At 38.7% G+C, this 23,294-nt stretch overlaps 1 protein-coding gene across 1 annotated transcript in view; it reads right to left on the reverse strand.

Annotated features, from left to right (window-relative positions):
• The window catches only part of LOC122812859, a 129,560-nt gene that overhangs the window by 102,095 nt on the left and 4,171 nt on the right, over positions 1-23,294 (reverse strand). Inside the window, exons 2-3 of the mRNA XM_044084900.1 lie at positions 9,511-9,533; positions 6,940-7,256 (exon numbers count right to left, since the gene is read on the reverse strand). Coding sequence (XP_043940835.1) covers positions 6,940-7,256; positions 9,511-9,533 — 340 coding nt within the window. The remainder of the gene's footprint in view (positions 1-6,939; positions 7,257-9,510; positions 9,534-23,294) is intronic.

The raw sequence follows: 23,294 nt of genomic DNA on the forward strand, positions 1-23,294 counted from the left end.
TAGATAACAAAAGCCACAAGTAACATTGCTGCTCAGTAGCGGCAGACATGTGGGCATGAGGGGCGTATAAGGTGGTTGTTGCCATGTTGATCCTATTGTTAGCACTACTATACACCCAAAGAACAGACCACAACAACTATGTGATCACATGGAATACAAACATTGACATTTTGAAAATTTGAAATATGCCTTCACACTAAAGCTTCTTGGAAGGTGTTGCATAATGTACTTATCACATTTTTTATTATCGATATTAATTTTAGCATTACATTTCCTGATCTGATATTAGCTTCCCCAATTGTGAGTTCAAATGATAGAGTTTCAAGTGAACTGAGATTGGATGTTGCCTTCTAAACTAAACAGATGCCACCTCTAAATAACCTATAACAAAAAGAATATACTGATAGTGCCTGAAACCATTCTCAGTAGTTTAAATTGCCAGCACTATGACTTCTCCATTATGGAATCCTTCAGCTATGCAAATATTTCAGTAAGAAATTTTTCATCATAAATTGTTTTATGTGCTTTGTTCAAAGGTTGCAGAGCTGTATTGCATTCAATAGTGATCAGAAGAGTGAGGTGTACAGTAAATATTGTAATCTTTCTAGAGTGAGCATAATTGCCCTTTATAATTACATGGCATATAAAATATCATTAAATAATTTATACCTTTTAATTGTGACTGGTTTGTTTAGAGATATTTAAGCTCTTAGATTACTAGCATATGTATTTGGTGACACTGTGCAGGCCACTCATAAATAGCCTTGCAAGTCTTGGTCAGACTTACCATTTGGATAATAGTAACATCACACAGTAGGATTGGTCACCCTTTGGTAAGGGCCTTATAGTAGCTGATAAGTAAGGGTGGTTGGCGGCAGTGATAACTACCTTATAATTTGGGCAGAAGGGGGCATAGCTGGTAAACCTGTGCCAGCCTTCTCCAGGAGTGTCTGTGTGTTTGGATATAAATCAGATCTCAGAGTGTGTGTGTGTGTGTGTGTGTGTGTGTGTGTGTGTGTGTGTGTGTGTGTGTGTGTCTGTGTGTGTGTGTGTGTGTGTGTGTGTGTGTGTGTGTCAGCTACTTGAGCAGGGATACGAAGCACTGGTTGGACAGAGAGGGTGCTGCAGGTTTTGGCTTGACCACTCGGCTGACATCTTAACCCTATAGCTGTGCCAGTGGGGAGTCTTATTGGGGATCTGGAGAAAGAGGGAGAAACCAGCCCCAGCCTGACTGTGATCTCTGTATGCTCTTATGGTAAATTGTACTGTACTGTGTGTGTATACTTGTCATCCTCCCAATGTGCATGTCCCTCACTGGTGCTAGTGGTGAGGATTGAGGCTTCTTGATTACTGGACCAGTGCAGGGGCATCACAGCTTTATTTACATCTTTCATTATTTCCATTTATTTACTTTATTACACATTCATATTCATAACATATTTTTTCATTTATTTCTATTTAAACCTTAATATATAACGTACACAGAAAAGAAAATTACATCCATTTTCATCACTTCAAGGAAAAAAACTGACTAAAATATAACAATGGATATGACAGCATATGGAAAATATAAGAAAAGAAAAAAGTGAAACTGAGAAATGGGACACAGTACTTTTTTTAGCAATTTGGAGATTATAGAAATGAAAATATGATACATTTTGTATAATAAAATAGAGATGATGATGTGCTAGATGAAATAAAAAGATAGTTGTTGAAGAAATGATGGGGATAGATAAAGGAATGTTAAAAAATAGTTGATGTTAGAAAAAATATTCTTTTTTTTTGGAAGAAAAGTATAGGAAGCTCCCAGGTGCTTTGTCCAAATTTCCTGTAGTCTGTAGGAATACCACCTTGGATCTCCCCTGAAAAGAAGGCAGTGGCCAAGTGGAAATAACCCAATCAACAAAGTGTAAATAAATAAATCTATTCTATTTCTTTATGTTTTGACATATCTAATTTTTTGTGATCTACTGCATTCACTTTTTGCGTTGCTTTTTTATTGTAACACTATTCATGCTTTTATTCATTTCACCTGTACTTTTTGATTGTGCCTTTGATAATTCAAGTGATGTAACATAGACTAATAAACGATCAGGTGTCATATCTTAATGAGACAGTGCTTTTCTATATGAGCATAAAATCCTTTTATTGAGATCAGTCCTGTAAATAATCATTTCAGGAGTTACAACGGAGGCTGGAGAATGAGGGACCAAAGTAAACCATCATCTTAATGTGTAGAAAAAAATGAAGTGGTATTTGCAGACTAGAAGTTACTTGCCATCTACTACCAGTTAACTTAATCTCATTTTAAACTACTTGAGGAAAGGTTTTATGAGTGCATGTTAGAAGGGAACAATAAATATTATATACTTGTATCTTCCTAAATGTAGCAAAAACTGAAGAACCCATTTTTCAGTGTATTAGGCTTCCCACAATTTGCATTCCCACTACATGTACCTAAACCCATGAATAAGGCCAAACAGCAGTAGCCTTCTTATTCCTATATGTCTAGCTTTATCGGAGAGAATTAAACAGATGCCGGGCCATTTAGGATACAGTTATAGCTCCTCTTATTAGTACCACGGCTCACCTTGAATACATCATAATGTTCTTGTTTCCATCATTAGAATCCTATGTACATTACCAAAAATATTAAATGTGTAGAAAAAGTAACAAGTGTACAACAAAAGTTGTGTATATTTAAAAAGCTGAATGTATCAGTACAGTGATTGCTGTTATGGGAATGTGGGGCATTTTTGTAAAGCCGATGACCTGAGTTCAACTGGAATCCTAGCACTGGAAAGCAATATGGGGGGCGGGGGGGCAGAACTGAGTGGCAAGAGGATAGCTCACTTATCTTAAGGGAGGAATAGTGACTTGTCACTGCTGAATCGCTGCTAGTGAGTACTAGAAAGCTAACCTGCAAGGCTTGGAGTTTAGGGGTAGCAGCAAGAGGTTCTCTACTTTTTACAGACAAAGGTAGTATAATAGGTGTTGACATCAGTGCACACCTGTATCCCCAGGATAAACTATTACAGCATTCAAAAAATGTATAACATCCACATATACAAACATGCAATACCTCACAGTAAGACAGAGTAGCCACATGTTGTCTAGGGTTTGAGGACCAAAACATGATAGGGTCATAGGTAAGTACTGGCTTACTACCCTTGTAGGCCATTTTAAGCCTAGACAATTACACTATGCGACAATTAAATGCTGCACCTTGTATCTATAAGGTAAGCACCTTAACCATTCTGCCAACCTCCCACAAAAATTGTGTACATGCAGAATTGAAATTAGTGTTAACAAATAACAATGAAATGAGCAATGAGCCATAGAAAGGTACAGAGTACCGATATGGAACAAGATGCATGAAGATAAATGAGGCATCATTACAAAGATGCAGCGTTGAAAATAATGCTGTGTACATACATAAACATGACATTTGCAGTAAATTATGAAAAAATTACAGCTACGCAGGAAGTTAAATACTAAGCATATATAGAAACTGTTTTATTAAAATAAGTAGGTTTATAGAGTATAATCTGTTCTTAAAGGAAGATTCTCACATTTAAGGCTTTACATTAAACATGCATTTAGTAGAAATATACACTTAAATATATGTACGTATAAAGATATGTCTGAAAATGATGTAGGTATGAATAAGTATGTAGAAATGGTGCATGATTAAAATGATTTGTGACAGACAAAAACAGTTAAGTGAAACAAACATTAAAACTAACATTAAAATTTTTAAAAAGAGACCCACTTAAAAATAAATTTAGACAAAATAGTGTTCATTTTAAAAAAATTCATGAACAAATGAACAGAAAAGAGCACAGCAGACTGAGTGCGTTAACATGATGCACATATTAGCAAAACTGGTGTTAAAAATTAAAACACAGATGAGACAGAACTGTAAATAAAGTACTTTGGCATGGTGGAACCCTTAGCTATCTCTGTTGTAGAAGAAGCTGAATAGATTTAAAATATGTATTCATTTTATATGGTGTTTTGCAGTCCTTGATACACTGGACTCAATTGCTTGCTGCTTCTCTGTCTAATCTCACAGTTGTGCAGGATGTGAATGGGTGACATAGAGAAAGCTACTTATACAGTTAATTTATATGTTGCTGTGGGTGCTTAAGGATTCTGTATGCATGACCACTATGTGCATATGTGCAGCTTTATCAGTTGCATTTCAAGTATACTGAAGACAGAATGTGAGTGGCAGCTGTCACTGGAGACTGCCCGTGGCAAACCACTATATGCCTTGGTCCTATGCATCTTGTGTACCGTGGTATTTTAAATCTGTCCAGTCTAAAATAATTTGATGTACAGCGTCTCTTGCACTATACTTTTGCTGGCTGAACCTAAGTTGTGGCTTTTTAAAGGTTGCTAGGTTACAAAGTTGTTACCCTCCGCTATGAACCTCTGAACATTTTACACTGGAAGAACCCCCCCCCATACACACACACACACACACACACACACACACACACACACACACACACACGCACACAGATACACACCATGGGTCCGGCATAAAGCACTCTTGTATCTGGTCTAGTTCACTAATGATATGTGTATGTAAGAATTATTTATACAGATTTAATTCATCCATCCATCCTCAACCCCTTTTTTCCACTTTTGCACATGGGGTTGGGGTGTCACTTCAACAGTGACAATCATCCCGAGCCAGGATTTACACTGATGGGTAGCTAGCCCTGCTGCGGCAGTTCATCCGTACCACTCATTCGCACACACACTCGAAGCTATGGCTAATTTAGTGTATCCAATCCACCTAGTGCATGTCTTTGGAATGTGTGAGGAAACTGGAGCACTCAGAGGCAACCCACGCAACCTCTGGGAGGACATCCAGACGCTGCACAGAAGACACCCCAGCTGAGAATCACTAATGTAATATTAAAATATAATGTATACATTAAAAAAGTTGTGTGACAGTGGCATATATGATGTACATACAGAAAAACAAAATACATACCAGTTAAAGAGGTCATAGGTTATCTATAGGCCAAAATAAGTATTTATTATGAAGCAAAACGTTAGGTACTTGTGCGCGAAGTGGTTTCCATACAAACAATGTGAAATAAATCCAAATGCAGTTCAGTATCAAAGTGTTCAGTCAAATACGAAACATGTCCAATGTAAATCCAAGTTATTTATTATACACGGACTAACAGGACAAAAAACAGAGATGAGCGCTTTCACTAAAATTAGCTTCGTCAGATCTTTACATTCTCACTTTGGATTCATGCTTTATATAGCGTTGTCATTAATTGTTAATTAAAGAAATTGATATCAATTAAACAATTATATAAAAGAAGTGAGATAGTGCATTCAAACATTTAAAAATAAAATGTCATTGAAAAATATCATAAAAATCACCATTATCAGCTATAGAGAAGGTTCATATATCATAGAGGTCGATATCTCCGACCTTAATATATGGAGAGATTATTTATTCATACAGTATGATGGAATATATAATCATTTTATAGGAGTTCACGTCCCATACAAACATTTTATATTCAAGGTCTAATGATTCTCCTGCATAATAAAACTTTCCCTTTTTTAATGTTTTTTAATGCTTTTAATGCATTTTAAGCAGTTCAAATGGACTGTATACCTTTAATATATGATGGAATTAATTACTACTGCAATTCAAGATTTATATAATATGTAGAGGTACGCTCCATATATTAAGGTCGGAGATATCGACCTCTATGATATATGAACCTTCTCTACAGCTGATAATGGTGATTTTTATGATATTTTTCAATGACATTTTATTTTTAAATGTTTGAATGCACTATCTCACTTCTTTTATATAATTGTTTAATTGATATCAATTTCTTTAATTAACAATTAATGACAACGCTATATAAAGCATGAATCCAAAGTGAGAATGTAAAGATCTGACGAAGCTAATTTTAGTGAAAGCGCTCATCTCTGTTTTTTGTCCTGTTAGTCCGTGTATAATAAATAACTTGGATTTACATTGGACATGTTTCGTATTTGACTGAACACTTTGATACTGAACTGCATTTGGATTTATTTCACATCGTTTGTATGGAAACCACTTCGCGCACAAGTACCTAACGTTTTTCTTATTCCGGACTTACTTTCAACTACATGGTATAAGTGCGTTAATCCGTTGGGCCGTTATCTTTTATGTTTATAATTTATTATGAAGCACTGAGTTTCCATTAATCAAGACATGAGATTTCTGACAATAGCAGACTTGTAATCTCATCTAAGCACAATTCAAAACCATAAAGCACTATAAAACAATTGTTTTTATGGGGATGGGCTGTGCCCTGCTGTATTCCAGTGTGCTCTGCCCCTTTAGTCCCTGGTCTGTCTACATAACACCTCTGAGGCTTAATAAACTCAATGAGAATGGAAAAATTAAAAAGAAAACTAAATAAATAAATAAAAAGTAAACAGAACCTGTAATAAAGCAAGCTCTGACAAACTGTAGCGCTGATACTTTGACATCATGAGAGTATGATCTTAAAAAAAAAAAGGTAAAGTAAAATTCACCATAGGAGCTAGCAACAAACAATGGGTTCAAAATAATGACAGCAAAATAGAATTTCCCTATCTAAAGAAAATACATAGGCAAAGGCTCTCCACCTCCACTTATCACCACTGCTGATTAAATTTGAAAATTACATGAGAAGTGGGTAGGAAACAAAACCTTCCTGGACAGTTGTGAATTTTATTTTCAAGAGAACCTCATGATCACTTCAACATTTTGCGATTCACAGTTTAAATATGCTATGTATTGTGCTTGCTGTATGTTGCTTCCAAGTGTATTTATATGGCACCTTGAAACCTTAACATTTGTCTATGTTAAAACAAAAAGGGACAGCCTTAAAAAGATACTTGTCTGAAAAACATGATGTTTACCTGCTAGGTAAATGTTTGATGGGCTCTGCCACTCTGTTTTATCTTTAACTGGTAGTTTCGACTGGCTCTGACACTCTGCCCTGTCTTTAATAGGCTGACAATACTGGCTTTGCCAGTTTGTCTGTGGAGAAATCTGAGGTAAAGACTGGTTCTGAAACTCTTTCTCTTCTGGAAACTGTGGACTAAACTGGTACTGCTGCTCTGCCTCAGCTTGAATCTGTGAACTAGATTGGTTCTGCCACTCTTCAAGATCTTTAATCTGTGGGATAAAATGTTCCAGAATCAGTGGTCTGGAATCCTTCCCAAATGCTTCAAGCCTGTAAAAAAAAATCAAGATACACTATATTACTTTTATACATTTGAGATCTGCAGATATCAGTGCCTGTAGTTCAGGAACATTTCAGAAATTCTGGTGCATGTTTCTTTCTTTTGGCATTGCATATCTATCTTTCTCACTCTATGTATATATATATATATATATATATATATATATATATATATATATATATATATATATATATATATATATATATATATATATATCTAGATAGATACACACACACACACACACACACACATTATAGCCATATATATCTATCTATATATGTATATATATATATATATATATATATATATATATATATATACACATTTTTTGAGAATTTTTCAACATTGACATATCCTGATTCCAAATTAATTTTTTGCAGGATGTATTATTTTTCATAAGGTGGTAGATGTTCAGAGACAATTCTTAAGGCGACACAGACAATGCTTGCAGCACTTGTGGAATAGAAAGGAATTTTGTACAGCCTAATGTGATGTGCATATTCCTGCAGCTAATGCTATCACAGCTATCTCTTCACCTGTTTGTGTACACTTCTTGCTTGGTCTAAATGTTTCATAACCTATTTGCAGTGCAACAGAAACAGATAATGGGATACAACACATACAGCACTCTGCATGAACAAAGACTGGTTAAAATCTAACAAACTTACACATTTCAGTCCTTGCATACTGAAATTATATGACACATAATCACTGCAAAAAGAGTTTAGAGATTTGGTTTGTAGCTTTTGATTGACTGATGATTGGCACAATCAAAATTGATCAAACAAATGAATTTTAAAAATCTTTGAACAAATTTCTCAGAGGCCCTGCTACCAGTATGCACAGTTGCTGGTTTAATGTGTGATTTGCTTTCAGTATCATTTTGTTTGTTCATAAGTACATAACCCCTACCTACAGAAAATGACTGTATTATCAAAGGGTACATCACTGACATTATTTTTAAACTGTTATTAGGGCAAAATGGTGTCATTTACCTCTATGCATATCACAACCGACTAAATCTAAAGGAATAAAAAAATCATTCTAGTAACACTTTAAACCAGCTAATGTATGCACAACATAAACACTTTCTGTAGCGGTTTAAGCTTTTAGCTGTAAACAAGAACTTTCTCAAAAAAGCATCCAACAGACATCTACTCAAAGCAAAAAGAAGTAGAACATTAAACAAGCTTACAAGTTCAAAGCACTTAATTCAGAAGCATACTCGGTTTGTAGGTTTAGGGTATATTAAAAAAGAATCCTTAAATTATTTCATATTTTTTTTTCTTTTCCTTCCAATTCTCCTTGATCATCAAGCCATTCTGGATGTCCAGCTGACACATTCATTCCACTCTTACCCCCTTTCCTACCCATATTATCTCAGGTTTATTTCATAAGATTGAAAGAACATATGATCAAATCTGATAAGACTGAATCTCAGAAAGATGAACTGGCTGCTCCTCTAGAAGTCGATATTTTTTGGAGGTCAGGGTTTACCCTTTCTCCAGTGTGGAGCGAACTCAGAGTTGGTATTTATAATAGGCATAGGGAGTGGGGGGTGGAGAGGGGGCATAATTCTGTGTAAAATCGGTGTTTCTCATTATGCCAGCTTCCAGAGGAAAGCATGTTTAATGTTCCTAGATTCAATCTTCTCAGATTTGATTTTATGGTCTTTTGATGTTATGACACAGATCCATTACTCCATGGGTGGGTCTCCAATTTCCACAGAGGAATGTTTCAGTAGTAGCCTCATCTTCCACTGGAGGCTCAGTTTTTTGCTGCACAGCTTAACTCCCTCCCCTGAGAGCTAATGTTCATCCTTATGATGTGAATGCTACATTTTCTTGACTTTAGCATGTACATGTACGCTCCTACACACATCCCACAGAAGGCTACTTAATAAAAGCACATTTTGGTTGAGCCATGAACGTACCCCTCTCCTTATATAATACTATATAATGTCATCACTCAGCAGGTGCCAACATTACAGCAGCACAGACTACTTTCCTCTGACCAGAATGCTTGGACTGGTATTTGCAACTCACCCCACCTTCCTCTGGCTGCTTTACCACTGTCTGTGCTACCGCTCGAACCTGGGTCACCTGGGTTGTATTCAGGTCTTTGTTCTCCTCTGAGTATTTTTAAAATCAAAACTAGTAGAATAGTATAGTCTTAGGCAAACAGTAACTATTAACCAAGCACTAAAGAGCAGACATGCACAAATTGTATGGCTTCTATACTTACCGTTTCTTTTGCCTGGTATAGGCCTGAAAGACAGAAAAATAAGACAATGTTATTGCAAAATGCTATATCCTTTTCCCCAATCCAAGGCAATATGTACTTATTTTCCATTCATTTTTAAATTAAACACCACAGGAGTGTACATAGAGCTTAGTGGTTGGGTGCTGTTTTCATGTATGCTTCTTTGTGTCGTGTGCCTTAACTCATTCACTGTAAGAGGGCATTCTAAATTTATAACAAAGTATCTGCTTAATATTGAGGTTCCTGCAGAACTTGACTATGAATGAACTTTGCTTGTGCCTTTACCTTCTCTTATAGAATATGGTTCTACTACAGTAAAACTTAAATAGCATTTGGTAACATTTCAGATGTGTTTGAATAGTCTCATCAGAAATGGAAATTGGGAAAATAGAACATCATGGACTACAACCCTCATTATGGGAAAGATCTTTCCCAACTAAATCTGGAATTTAGAATTGTGCAAAAACTGGTTTGTTTAAGGAAGCTGTAAGACTTCAAATGACATAACTTTAATAGGTTTCATCACCTGCCACATGGCATGTGTCAACTCACATACACAGTTCTTTCATCTCATGAATATATAACAAAATTTGTCAAAAGCACAGACCCTTGTACCTTTATGACTTGCAAAATGAGATGAAGTTTTACAATAATATTTGGATGTTCATTGTGTTACACTGCTGCAGTTATTACACTTGGGTTATCCTGCCGTCAGGCGGTCCCGCAGTCAGCCAGAGTTCCAAAGTCTTGGTCCGGTGTTGGTTGCTGTCGCTTCTTCCCTAATGTCAGTGTGCCAGGGGTATATAAGATGCATCGGACGCCATTTTCTTCAGTCTTTCTTGCCGCGCAGTGCCTGAAGCAGAAGCAGTTCGCAAGTGCCGGTCGGCCGACTCCTGAGATTTTTGAAGTAGAATTTCAGATCTGAAGTCTTCACTAAAGCTAAGTACCCCGTTGGGGAAACTTTTTTCTTGCCTCAGACCGATGTCAGAAAAAGTTAATAATTGTATTTCTTGTGGGAAGCAAATACTTCATAAGGACTTCCACTCTTACTGTATTCCATGCCTAGGCCCTGATCACGACGTCACAAGTTGTCGGTTTTGTGATAGATGTAACAAATGCACTATAAAAAGACGTTTTGATTTTGCTTTGCACTACTTTGGCTGAAGGTTCAATTATACTATGCCGTCGGATCAACCGACGACCTCAATACCAAAAAAACACAAAGACAAGGATAAAGACAGGCATCCGAGGTCCAAAACCGACGATGAAACCTCTTCTAGGCCAGTCGCCAGTTCGCCGGTTCTCAGTAAGGCGCTTTCGCAGTCCCTGACACCCGCTACCTCAGAGCCACAGGCCACTTCCGACTCCCACGTGGAGAAAACTAGGCCTCTGGAAACTCAAGGTATTGGGCCTACGGAAACTAATCCCTCAGATGGGTCTGGAGCCGCTGAGCAGGCATCGGTTTCTGAGGGTGTTTTCAGACCTTCACAACTTACCATTAAAACAACAGCCAAGACAAAGGTACCATTAAAGACAAAGAAACAAGTACAGCATTCTCCTGGACAGTCCTCCATGCCTAAGAAACAGATGCTTAATATGGCCGAAGACATCATAACTCTAATCAGGGGTTCCCATCCCCCTCCTGAGAAAAGGCCTAGGCAGGATACAGACTATGATTCCTCTGATCAGGTTTCCATTTTCTCTGATTCCTCTTCAGACCAGGGATACTCTCTACCCCCCATGAGGACTCTGATGCTGAAAAATCTATCCCTTCAGCCTCTCCTCCTGAGGATTCTTCTTTTGGGGAACTTTACATACCATGAGAGAACATTTCCATTGGGAAAGTCAGGATTACTCAGAATCCAAGAAAAGGCTCAGGGATTTCCTTTTATTGCCTCAGCACAGGCCCCTGGCTATACCACCTGTGCTAGATATTGTGGATGATATGTTCTCTGAATCCAGCTTATCTCCTGATTCTTTGCCCCCTGCTCCAGCCAAACCAGATAGGTATTATAGAGTCCCTGACTCTCACAAGTTTCTTTACAAAAACCCTTCTGCTGATCCAGAAACTATTTCCCAGGGTCCAAAAGGGGTTAAGGCTTCCATTGCAAAAAACCCAGTACCCTCTGACAGAGATTCCAGAGCTTTGGATAGATGGGGAAAGAAAGTATACACTTCTGCAACTTTAGCAGTAACAGCTTTAAATTGCCAGTTTCACATGCTTAAGTACCAACAATATTTAATGGCTCAGTTAAAACAGAAAATGCTTGCAAGCTCAGAAGCTCCTGATTGTAAAGAAATGCAGGATTTATTGCATGCAGTTGAACAGGTGGGAAAACATACTCTGCAATGTGGTTTTGATTCTTTAGAGGCCTCTTGTAGAGCCGCAGTTACAGGTTCTGTGATTCGAAGACATGCCTGGTTAAAAGGACAGAGTTTACCTGATCATGTTAAGGCAAAATTATTGTATGCTCCTTTACAGCATGATACCTTGTTTGGTGTTAAGGCAGAAGAGGTGTTAAAGAAAATGGAGGATAAAGCTAAATCTATGCAAACAGTCAAGGATTTCTACAGCCACCTCGATTTAGCAGAAATTGGCCAAAAAAGAATTGGTCCTTTCCAGAGAGGCAGATACAGACGCCCAAGAGGCAGATCTCAACTCCAAGGCTCAAACAGATAATGACAGTGGGGCACCTCAACCCCAAAAGGAGGTGAGGACAAGTCTCAACCTTACAGGAAACAGTCGCAATGACTTTCCCCTTCATACACCAAGCACGTCCCTTTTGCAAGCCCCCTTAGGTGGAAAACTAGCACTCTTTTCATAAAAATTGGCAAACAATCCCCCAAGACAAATAGGTTCTGAATATTGTGTCTCAAGGTTACAGGTTCCACTTTCATACTTTACCAAGGCTAAAAGGAATACCAGACCTGCCACAAAATCAATGGGCAGAGGCACAAAAACAAATTTCAGCCCTCATGGACATGAAAGCTATTCAAAAAGTACCACAACAGGAAGAAGGACAAGGATTTTACTCAAGACTCTTCCTGGTCCCCAGAAAGGACAAGGCCTGGAGGCCCATACTAGACCTTTCAATTCTAAATACTTACCTAGATATTCCAAAATTCAAAATGTTGACATTACAGCAGCTTCTACTCATGCTGGGCAAGAAGGCTTGGCTTGTTACTCTGGACCTCAAAGAGGCATACCTGCATGTCCCTATCAGACAAAATTGCAGAAGATACCTCAGATTCAAAGCTGGTACAATGCACTACCAATTCTCTGCACTGCCCTTTGGCTTATCTACTGCGCCCAGGGTCTTCACAAAGTGCCTGGCACCACTAATTACATTTTGCAGACAAAAAGGATTTCAAATATATCCATACCTGGACGGCTGCCTCATTCAAGCAGAGACAAAGGACATTCTTCTACAGCATCTGGCATTTGTAAAAAAGTTGCTAATTTCTCTAGGGTACACAGTAAATGAAAAGAAGTCAAAACTAGTGCCCTCGCAACAGATTATATTCTTGGGTGCCAGCTTAAATACAACGGCCCAGATGGCTTACCTGATGCCAGACAAACAAGTTCAACTAACTCAATATTTTCAATTACTGGCAAAAAAGTCCCATCTCCCTGCAAGAAAAATTCTGCAGGCCCTGGGATTCATGGCATCCTGCATACTACTAATACCATATGCCAGACTGCATATGAGGAAATTACAATGGTACCTAAAAAGTGTTTGGACTCAACACTCTCACAGTTTAGAAGCAGTAATACCAATGATTCCCTGCCTACAACAGGAGTTTCGATGGTGGGCACAGGCATGTCACCTAAACAAGGGTCAGCCTTTCACCCAACCCACAGCCAGGCAAACTCTAACAGCAGATGCTTTGGATTATGCCTGGGGAGCACACATGGCAGGAAAATGCATTCAGGGCAAGTGGACCACAGACCAGATGCATCTTCACATCAATCAAAAAGAGATGTTGGCTGTTCAAAATGCCCTAACAGCTTTCAAGGACCTTCTGCATCCAGGACAATTGTTACTAAAGACAGACAACACCACAGTAATGTGGTACATAAACAAGCAAGGGGGCACTCATTCTTATCCCCTATGCAGACAAGCCATGACCTTGTGGAACACAGCTCTAACGTATCAAGTTCACCTGCAAGCACAATTCCTGCCAGGAAAGAAAAATACTCTGGCAGACGATCTAAGCAGAAATATCATGGACCCTCACAAATGGAAATTGAATCCACAAATCTTCAGCATGGTAACGCAAAAATGGGGATGCCCAGACATAGATCTTTTTGGCTCCCCACTGAATTGCCAACTACAAAAATTCTGCACAAGGACTTATCACAAACAAGCATGGAAAGTAGATGCTCTTTTGTTCAGCTGGGAAAACCTAAATGTTTATGCCTTCCCACCACTGCCTCTCCTTTCAAAGGTACTCCTAAAAGCCAGACAAGAAAAACCACAGATGATCCTGATTGCTCCAGACTGGCCACGCCAGCACCGCTACCCTATCCTAAGGAACTTGGCTCAAGGCCCTCCATGGTTTTTGCCTCAATTTCCACATCTTCTGACTCAACAAAACAATCAGATCCTGCACGGTCAGCTCAAAACACTAAACCTGGCTGCATGGCAGATACATTAGTCAAACAGGCAACACCTCTCTCTAAAGCTGTCATGGATGTCATTTTGGAGGCCAGGAGGCCTAGCACCAGGAAAGCTTACACAGAAAAATGGAAGAGATTCTGCACCTGGAACCAGGCTCAAAGCCTTGACCCTCTTGTTCCAAACATTCCTCACATTTTACAATACTTAACTGAGATGCTGGACAGAGGCCTATCCTTCTCATCAATTAAGATCCATGCCTCTGCCATTTCAGCACATTACAACATGGATCCTCCTTTATTCTCTCATCCCTTGCTAAAGCAGTACCTCAGAGGGGCTAAAAACATAAGACCGCCCCGGAAAGCACCAACACCAACTTGGGACCTCAATTTCGTTTTGGAAAAACTGACCCTACCACCTTTTGAGACAGCCAATTCAGCTGATCTAAAATTTTTATCATGGAAAACAGCTCTGCTCCTGGCAGTAACTTCAGCACGAAGAGTCTCAGAGCTACAGGCATTAATGGCAGTGGAACCTTTTATAATTTTTCATCAGGACAGGATTTCTTTAAGGACAAACCCTACCTTTATGCCAAAAGTGGTATCTAGTGTGGCTCTTAACCAAACCATCCATTTGCCAACTTTTTATCCAAACCCCCAGAATAAAGGGGAGAAACTTCTGCATTCTTTGGACATACACAGGCAGCTACGCTTCTACTTGGACAAAACAAAAGCTTTCAGGAAAGCTGAGCAACTGTTTGTAGCATATGCTGCAGGATCACAGGGCAAGCCTATCTCAAAGCAGACTAGATCAAAATGGATAGGACACTGTATTCATCACTGCTACACACAGCATGGAAAATCAGTCCCAAATAACATTAGGCCACATTCCACCAGGGCAACAGCCACTTCAACAGCCTTTCTCAGAGGAGTACCTACCAAAGAAATTTTGGAGGCTGCAACTTGGAGTTCAGTGCACACCTTTACCAAGCATTACCACCTGCCTCTTTGCTCTAAATCCAGAGCAGGATTTGCCACTGAAGTTCTACAGGGCCTCATAGCCAGTCCTAACTCTTTATAGACCATCCACCCAACCTTAGCTTTGGGATTCTACCCAAGTGTAATGACTGCAGCAGTGTAACACGATGAACATAGTACAGTTTTGTACCTACCATAAATGTAGATGTTTGAGTGTTCACACTGCTGCAGTCCAGGTTACCCTCCCTCTATCCCCTCTGGACTAGCTGGACTTATCTATACCTTTCTATCCTATACAACCTTTGTGGTGTATTTGCTTGTAACTGAACATATTGTTTTTATTTTATATGTATATTTTTTATTAGCAATATGTATTGCCTACCTACTTGGAGGCATCTGACATCTGGGGCAAGAAAAACTGAAGAAAATGGCATTGGATGCATCTTATATACCCCTGGCGCACTGACGTCAGGGAAGAAGCGACAGCAACCAACGCCAGACCAAGACTTTGGAACTCTGGCCGACTGCGGGACCGCCTGATGGCAGGATAACCCAAGTGTAATGACTGCAGCAGTGTGAACACTCGAACATCTACATTTATGGTAGGTACAAAACTGTACTTTTTCCTACAGGAGACAAACAAGCTCCCCACCTATGTTATTTTGAGTGAGAGTCAGTAGAAATTCTACTGTATGGGAGGGTTTTTAACTCATGCTTTGGAAATGTTACACAGATTTAGAGTCTAGGGTTATCCTTATGGCTTGTTATTTAATACTTTGGATCAGATTCATAGGTTCATAGAATAGTACTAGGCTAACTGCCCTTGTGGGCCAATTTAAGCCTAGTCAGTTACTCCATGTGAGAATCAAACTCTGCACCTTATGTCTGTAAGGTTAACACCTTAACCCCTGAGGACTGAAGTGCACAGATAGTTTGTTTTTAACAGTAGAAGAGGGAAAGTGACATTGATCAGTGAGCTGTGTCTGATTTTGTTAGGAGACATTCCATTGAAATTTATAAATTATTCAACTATTATTTAAAATTAAATTATTTAATTAATTTATTAAATTATTCTTTTGAACAATGATTATCTTTTTGTTTTTACTCTCATATGTAGTAAATTTTAGTCCAATACTATCAGTGCAAGCCTTAATGTTCATACATTTTTTTCTTTTGTTTTTCTCTTTATAATTAATATCGTATTTGCAGTGTTGTTTTTAATAGTTTTTGTCCTGTATGTTTATCTCTGCTTATGTTTGCTGGGGCTCTTTCCCCTTGGGTCTCCACTGAAAATGGGTTGCTTACTATCAATGCAATGCAAATAGTTAATAACCTTTTCTTTTTTTACAATTATTTTGTATTGTGATTGTTATTTAATATTTGTATATTGTTCACTTTATTTTTAATTATGTTTGCTGGGGCTTTACTCCTTGGGTCTCCACTGAAAATGGGTTTGTTTGCAAACTCAGTTGGACTAACCCGGTTAACAAATGTGAAATAAATAAAAATAATAAATAAACATTTTGAATAAAACACTGGGATGTTCTTGCCATGGATCAAAGAATTAGAAAAGAAGTGTGTGAAAAGACTTTCACAGTTTTAAGGGAAGTGGTGCTGTTAAAGAAATGTTCCAGAAGTTTTTAGTAAGAGTGATGCTTATGGTACTTTTAGATGTAGTAACTGATCTTATTGTTGATTAACAAGGAAAGAAGTTTCATTCATCTGAATGCAGGCAAAATGTTTAATTTTCAATATTTTTGTACTTTTTTCTTACACCTTATTTAGTTTACCTTGGCTGCTGTTGGTGCAGATCCCTTTTCACAAGTAAAACAGAAAAGTGTTCTATGAAAACAATACAACACCACTGTTATGATATTAAGAGACATGATGAAAATAAAGCATTATATAAATATATTTATGCATATGGTTCTGATCATTGTTTAAATTTATTGTTAACACTGTTTTGGATGGCAATGAACTGGTTTATTTGGAAGGCTCCCCAGAACATCTTCACTGCACATGATCTCTCACGTTTAAATGAATTAATTTCCCCCTTTTCCAGTGTTAAGGAAAAAAGTAAACCTACCAAGTTGAGCAATTCCATTTGTTGCTTTTAAAATGTGACTGATGCTCATTGTATTTAATATGTGCTTTGTAATCTGTTTTTTTAATATATTATGTGTTTTACCCTTTGAAGAAAGACTATTTTCTATGCATTACTGTGAAACATACACTAGGAAGCTTAAACAACAATATGGATTTTATTCTGGGTTTTTTTGTCTTTTTTTCAGGCAATTTTACTGTTTTTTTTTTTTTTTGCTGTTTTTTTTTCTACAGGTGATTGAGCACCTGTTGCTTGGATTCCAACTTCCTGAACTCAACTGGCCAAAATCAGATTTCAGCTAAGAGGCTTAGGTACAGAGAGAATATTTTTTGTTTGAGGCCACTGTAATCTTTAAAGGGGAGTTTTTCCTCTCCCCACTGTTGACAAGCATGGAGTTAATACATATAGGCTCAGGGGGTGTGTGGGTGCAGATGAACTTGCTCTCCTTCAAAAAATGCTTACTTGAAAGTTTATGGGTGGGTTTTCATGGAACTGTTCTTGATATGTTGAAATCAAGCACTGGTTTTGAAAAAGATGTACAGGGAAAACATAATTTTTAGGTATGTTTCTAACTTTTAATTTATTCAGTTTAAATGCAATACCAGGAAATGTGAAATATGAAATTATTATGCAGATCTCTTCCAATTTTAAGGAGCAGGAAGGGAAGCAGAGAAGTATGGCTTCACTGGGGAAGTTTTGACTAAAATGGGCTGTCCTTTGATAAAAAACGTGGTGTAGCAAAATGTATCATGTCTGAAAATGAAAAGTACCAAGAAAAAAGATGCTGCAGTAGAAAGTGTGTCAGTTTTAAAAGAGCATTTATAGTGTTAGAGATGGCAAAATGTATCCATTAAATTGAAAAGAGCAAAATGTAATGGACAGATGCACAAAATCAGATAATTACTTAACGTTAGATAAACAAAGGAGGATTAATTGTTGCTATACAGTTTCTGTGTAATCTGGAAGGGTGGTCTACCACCATTTAGAAATAATGATGGTTAAAAGAAGATTCTATTGAATTGTGCAGATAACCAGTACGACAGAGAATAATGAAACATTATGAAAGATATGGACATTTCTTGGTGACTTGATGGCTTCTAAGATTTCCAGAGGAAATAGTAAAGGGGCTAAAGGCCATAATCATTTTACAAGAAGTTAAGAAGTTATACAAGCCATTGGTTACGTAAGGGTAGAAAAAGCAACATCAGATCATAACGGACTAACAAATTACTTCTCTAAATGATACTTTTATTTAGTAGCCTTTGTTCTAATGAAATCATATAATGATGGTTCCTTCACAGAGCAGATGGTACCTCATATACTCAGTTAAAAGAACCTAGCTTTCATCAGCATATAAATAAAACATGTTGCATGATAGACTTATGCCTCAATGTATTTCTCACCTCTGGAAAAAAATTCCACTACACGTCAAGCAAAGTAGCACCCTTGTCACCATCAAAGTATACCTAGATAATTCTGTGGAGAGGCTCAAATTCTAGTCTGGTCTATCCTGTTTTATCCTTCTTGAGAATGAGGGATCTTTTGAATATGGATTTTTATCTAGGTCTGTAATAGTTTGCCGACTTCCTAGTACTTAATCTAGGAATCTATGATGTGATGCCTATGGCTGTGCTAGAAAACTATACATGAAAAGAAAAGCAGGTGTGTTTCAGACTGCCTATAGTAACATTAATGCAAAATCATCCATTCATGGACTTTTATGTTGACTCATTTCTGCTAAAAAAGGGATTTTTCCCGACAAATTAGTTAATTACACAAGATTATAGATGTTAAAGAAGGCAAAATCTGGATAAATAAATAATTTAAGATACATATATCCATTTATGACTGTCTGTTGAGGCTATGCTAAATCCATTCCATATTTGTGAATAATATTGAAAGAAATGGGGAGGGTTGCGTCAGGAAGGGCATCCGGTGTAATAATTCTGCCACATAACTTATGGTGTGAAAATTTCATATTTCCATACCGGATCGGTCGAGGCCCGGGTTAACAACGACCGCCACCAGTACTGTTAGCCAACAGGGTGCTGGCGGAAATTGGGCTACTGTTGGCCGAAGGAGAAGAGGAGGGCGAAGGCATGCCCGAAGGCAGGAAGCGAGGAGGAAGGTTAGGAGTGTAGCAGTGACGGTAGGAACTTTGAATGTTGGCAGTATGACTGGTATAGGAAGAGAGCTAGCTGATATGATTGAGAGAAGGAAGGTTGATATATTGTGTGTGCAAGAGACCAGATGGAAGGGAAGTAAGGCCAGGTGTTTAGGAAACGGGTTCAAATTGTTCTATCATGGTGTGGATGGCAGGAGAAATGGGTAGGGGTTATACTAAAGGAACAATATGCCAAGAGTGCTTTAGACGTGAAGAGAGTGTCTGGCAGAGTGATGTTTATGAAGCTCGAAATTAATGGTGCAATGATGAATGTTGTTAGTGCATATGCTCCACAAGTTGGGTGTGCAATGGATGAGAAAGAGAAATTTTGGAGTGAGTTGGATGAAGTTGTGGTGAGTGTACCCAAGGGTGACAGACTAGTGATTCGAGCGGACTTTAATGGGCATGTTGGTGAAGTGAACAGAGGGGATGAGGAAGTGATGGGTAGGTATGGTGTTAAGGAGAGAATCCAGAAGTTCAGATGATTGTGGATTTTACGAAAAGGATGGACATGGCTGTGGTGAATATGTATTTTAAGAAGAGGAAGGAGCATAGGGTGACGTACAAGAGTGGAGGAAGATGCACACAGGTGGATTATATCCTATGTAGGAGGGCCAGTCTGAAGGAGATTGGAGACTGTAAAGTGGTGGCAGGGGAAAGTGTAGTTAAGCAGCATAGAATGGTGGTCTGTAGGATGACGTTGGTGATCAAGAAGAGGAGGAGGAGTGTGAAAGCAGTGCCAAGGATTAAATGGTGGAAGTTAAAAAAGGGTGATTGTGAAGTGGAGTTTAGGGAAAAGTTAAGACAGGCACCGGGAGGCAGTGGAGAGTTACCGGATAGCTGGGTAACTACAGCAGAACTAGTAAGGGAGACTGCTAGAAAGGTGCTTGGTGTGACATCTGGACAGAGGAAGGTGGACAAGGAGACCTGGTGGTGGAATGAGGAAGTACAGGAGAGTATACAGAGGAAGAGGCTGGTGAAGAAGAAGTGGGATTGTCAAAGAGATGAAGAAAGTAGACATGAGTATAAGGAGATGAGGCGCATGGCAAAGAGAGAGGTGGCGAAAACAAAGGATAAGGCGTATGGAGAGTTGTTTGAAATATTGGACACTAAAGAGGGAGAAAAAGACCTGTACCGATTGGCTGGACAGAGGGACAGAGCTGGAAAGATGTGCAGCAAGTAAGGGTGATAAAGGATAGTGAGGGAAAGGTACTCACAAGAGAGGAGATTGTGTTGAGTAGATGGAAAGAGTATTTTGAGAGGCTGATGAATGAAGAGAATGAGAGAGAGAGAAGGTTGGATGATGTGGGGATAGTGAATCAGGAAGTGAAACAGATTAGCAAGGAGGAAGTAAGGACAGCTATGAAGAGGATGAAGAATGGAAAGGCTGTTGGCCCAGATGACATCCCAATGGAAGCATGGAGGTGCTTAGGAGAAATGGCAGTGGAATTTTTAACTATATTGTTTAATGAAATTTTGGAAAGTCAGAGGATGCCTGAGGAGTGGAGAAAAAGTGTTTTGGTACCTATCTTTAAGAATAAGGGTGATGTGCAGAGCTGCAGTAACTACAGAGGGATAAAATTGGTCAGTCACAGCTTGAAGTTATGGGAGAGAGTAGTAGAAGCTAGGTTAAGAAGGGAGGTGATGATTAGTGATCAGTAGTATGGTTTCATGCCAGGAAAGAGCACTACAGATGTGATGTTTGCTCTGAGAGTGTTATTGGAGAAATACAGAGAAGGTCAGAAGGAGTTGCATTGTGTCTTTGTAGACTTGGAGAAAGCATATGACAGGGTGCCTAGAGAAGAGTTGTGGTATTGTATGAGGAAGTCGGGAGTGGCAGAGAAGTATGTAAGAGTGGTACAGGATATGTACGAGGGTAGTGTGACAGTGGTGAGGACTGCAGTGGGAGTGACAGATCTGTTTAAGGGGGAGGTGGGATTACATCAAGGATCAGCTCTGAGTCCTTTCTTATTTGCAGTGGTGATGGACAGGTTGACAGATGAGATCAGACAGGAGGCCCAGTGGACTATGATGTTTGCAGATGACATTGTGATCTATAGTGAGAGTAGGAATCAGGTTGAGGAGACTCTGGAGAGGTGGAGATATGCTCTAGAGAGCAGAGGAATGAAGGTCAGCAGGGCTAAGACAGAATATATGTGTGTAAATGAGAGGGAGGGTAGAGGAATGGTGAGGATGCAGGGAGTAGAGTTGGTAAAGGTGGACGAGTTTAAGTACTTGGGATCAACAGTTCAGAGTAATGGTGAATGTGGAAGAGAGGTGAAGAAGAGAGTACAGGCAGGGTGGAATGGGTGGAGAAGAGTGTCAGGGGTGATTTGTGACAGACGGATACCAGTAAGAGTGAAAGGGAAGGTCTACAAGACAATAGTGAGACCAGCTATGTTATATGGGTTGAAGACAGTGGCATTGACAAAAAGGCAGGAGTCAGAGCTGGATGTGGCAGAGTTAAAGATGTTAAGATTTGCACTTGGTGTGACTAGGATGGATAGGATTAGGAATCAGTATATTAGAGGGTCAGCTCATGTTGGACAGTTTGGAGACAAAGCAAGAGAGACGAGATTGTGTTGGTTTGGACATGTGCTGAGGAGGGATGATGGGTATATTGGGAAAAAGATGCTAAGGATGGAGCTGCCAGGTAAGAGGAAAAGAGGAAGGCCTAAGATAAGGTTTATGGACGTGGTGAGAGAGGACATGCAGGCGGTTGGTGTGACACAGCAAGATGCAGAGGACAGGAAGAAATGGAAAAAGATGATCCGCTGTGGTGATCCCTAATGGGAAAAGCCGAAAGATGATGATGATTGAAAGAATTTACAATGGACATCTTCCAGTTTTAGCAAACTGGTAGCACTTCAAAATTAAGGACCACTTTTATTTGTGAGTAGAAATAAAAATGTTTTAAAAGTGACTCTTTCCTTTATTCACTTAAGGATGCCGCTTAGTCCTCTCTGCACCCCTATCAGCTTGATGATCCTGTGGAATTCATTACCAGTATTTTCAGAATGGTACTGCCTCACACACCCACACACACACACAGTTACACACTCACACCTGTATCTATATATACGCCCCTCACACCCCCCTACTTATATATACTAACTCCAAGGTCACACTAAACACTAACACACACAAAACCCACCAACATACATTACACACCCCCTCACACAAACACACATCACACAGATACAAACACCACCACCACTCTCAACACTGACATACTGACACGCTCACCTACGTACCCTAACCCACACCTAACACTCCCTGACACACTCACAAACACACAAACCCTCCCCAAAACCCTTAAAAAAACACACTTACCTAATGCGCCATCAGTACCGCAGGTTCGTAATTTCTGGGTTCGATATTCTTCAATTTTGCGCATCTGCAGATTCAACACTTTGACTCAAGATACTGAAATTCGACATTTGAATATTTCGAGATTCCAAAGTGTTTATATATATATATATATATATATATATATATATATATATATATATATATATATATATATATATATACACACACACACACACAAAACACTTTCTCATATAGTCACGCACACAGTTACAATACATAAGCAAACACTTTTTCATTTTTAGCATTACTTCTTAACGTATGCTTCTGATATGGGGTTTAAGGCTAAAAGACTACATCATACCTCTAAACCTCTTAGTGCAAGAAATCTGGACAAACCCTGAGAAAATGGGGTATCCTCATAACATTTGTGTTTTTCTGGCAATCACTGGGATGATATGAGGACTGAAGTCACTAAATAATGACATGCATTTAAGTTCCAGATGTCAAATCCCTCAGAAAATGTATGTTAGCACAAACCCTGTTACTGTAGCAACTTTTTTATTTTATAAGAGTAATATTTAAAATCTGTC

Source organism: Protopterus annectens, chromosome 10.part0, assembly GCF_019279795.1.
Source record: "Protopterus annectens isolate FY-2018-M chromosome 10.part0, PAN1.0, whole genome shotgun sequence".
Taxonomy (NCBI): domain Eukaryota; kingdom Metazoa; phylum Chordata; order Ceratodontiformes; family Protopteridae; genus Protopterus; species Protopterus annectens.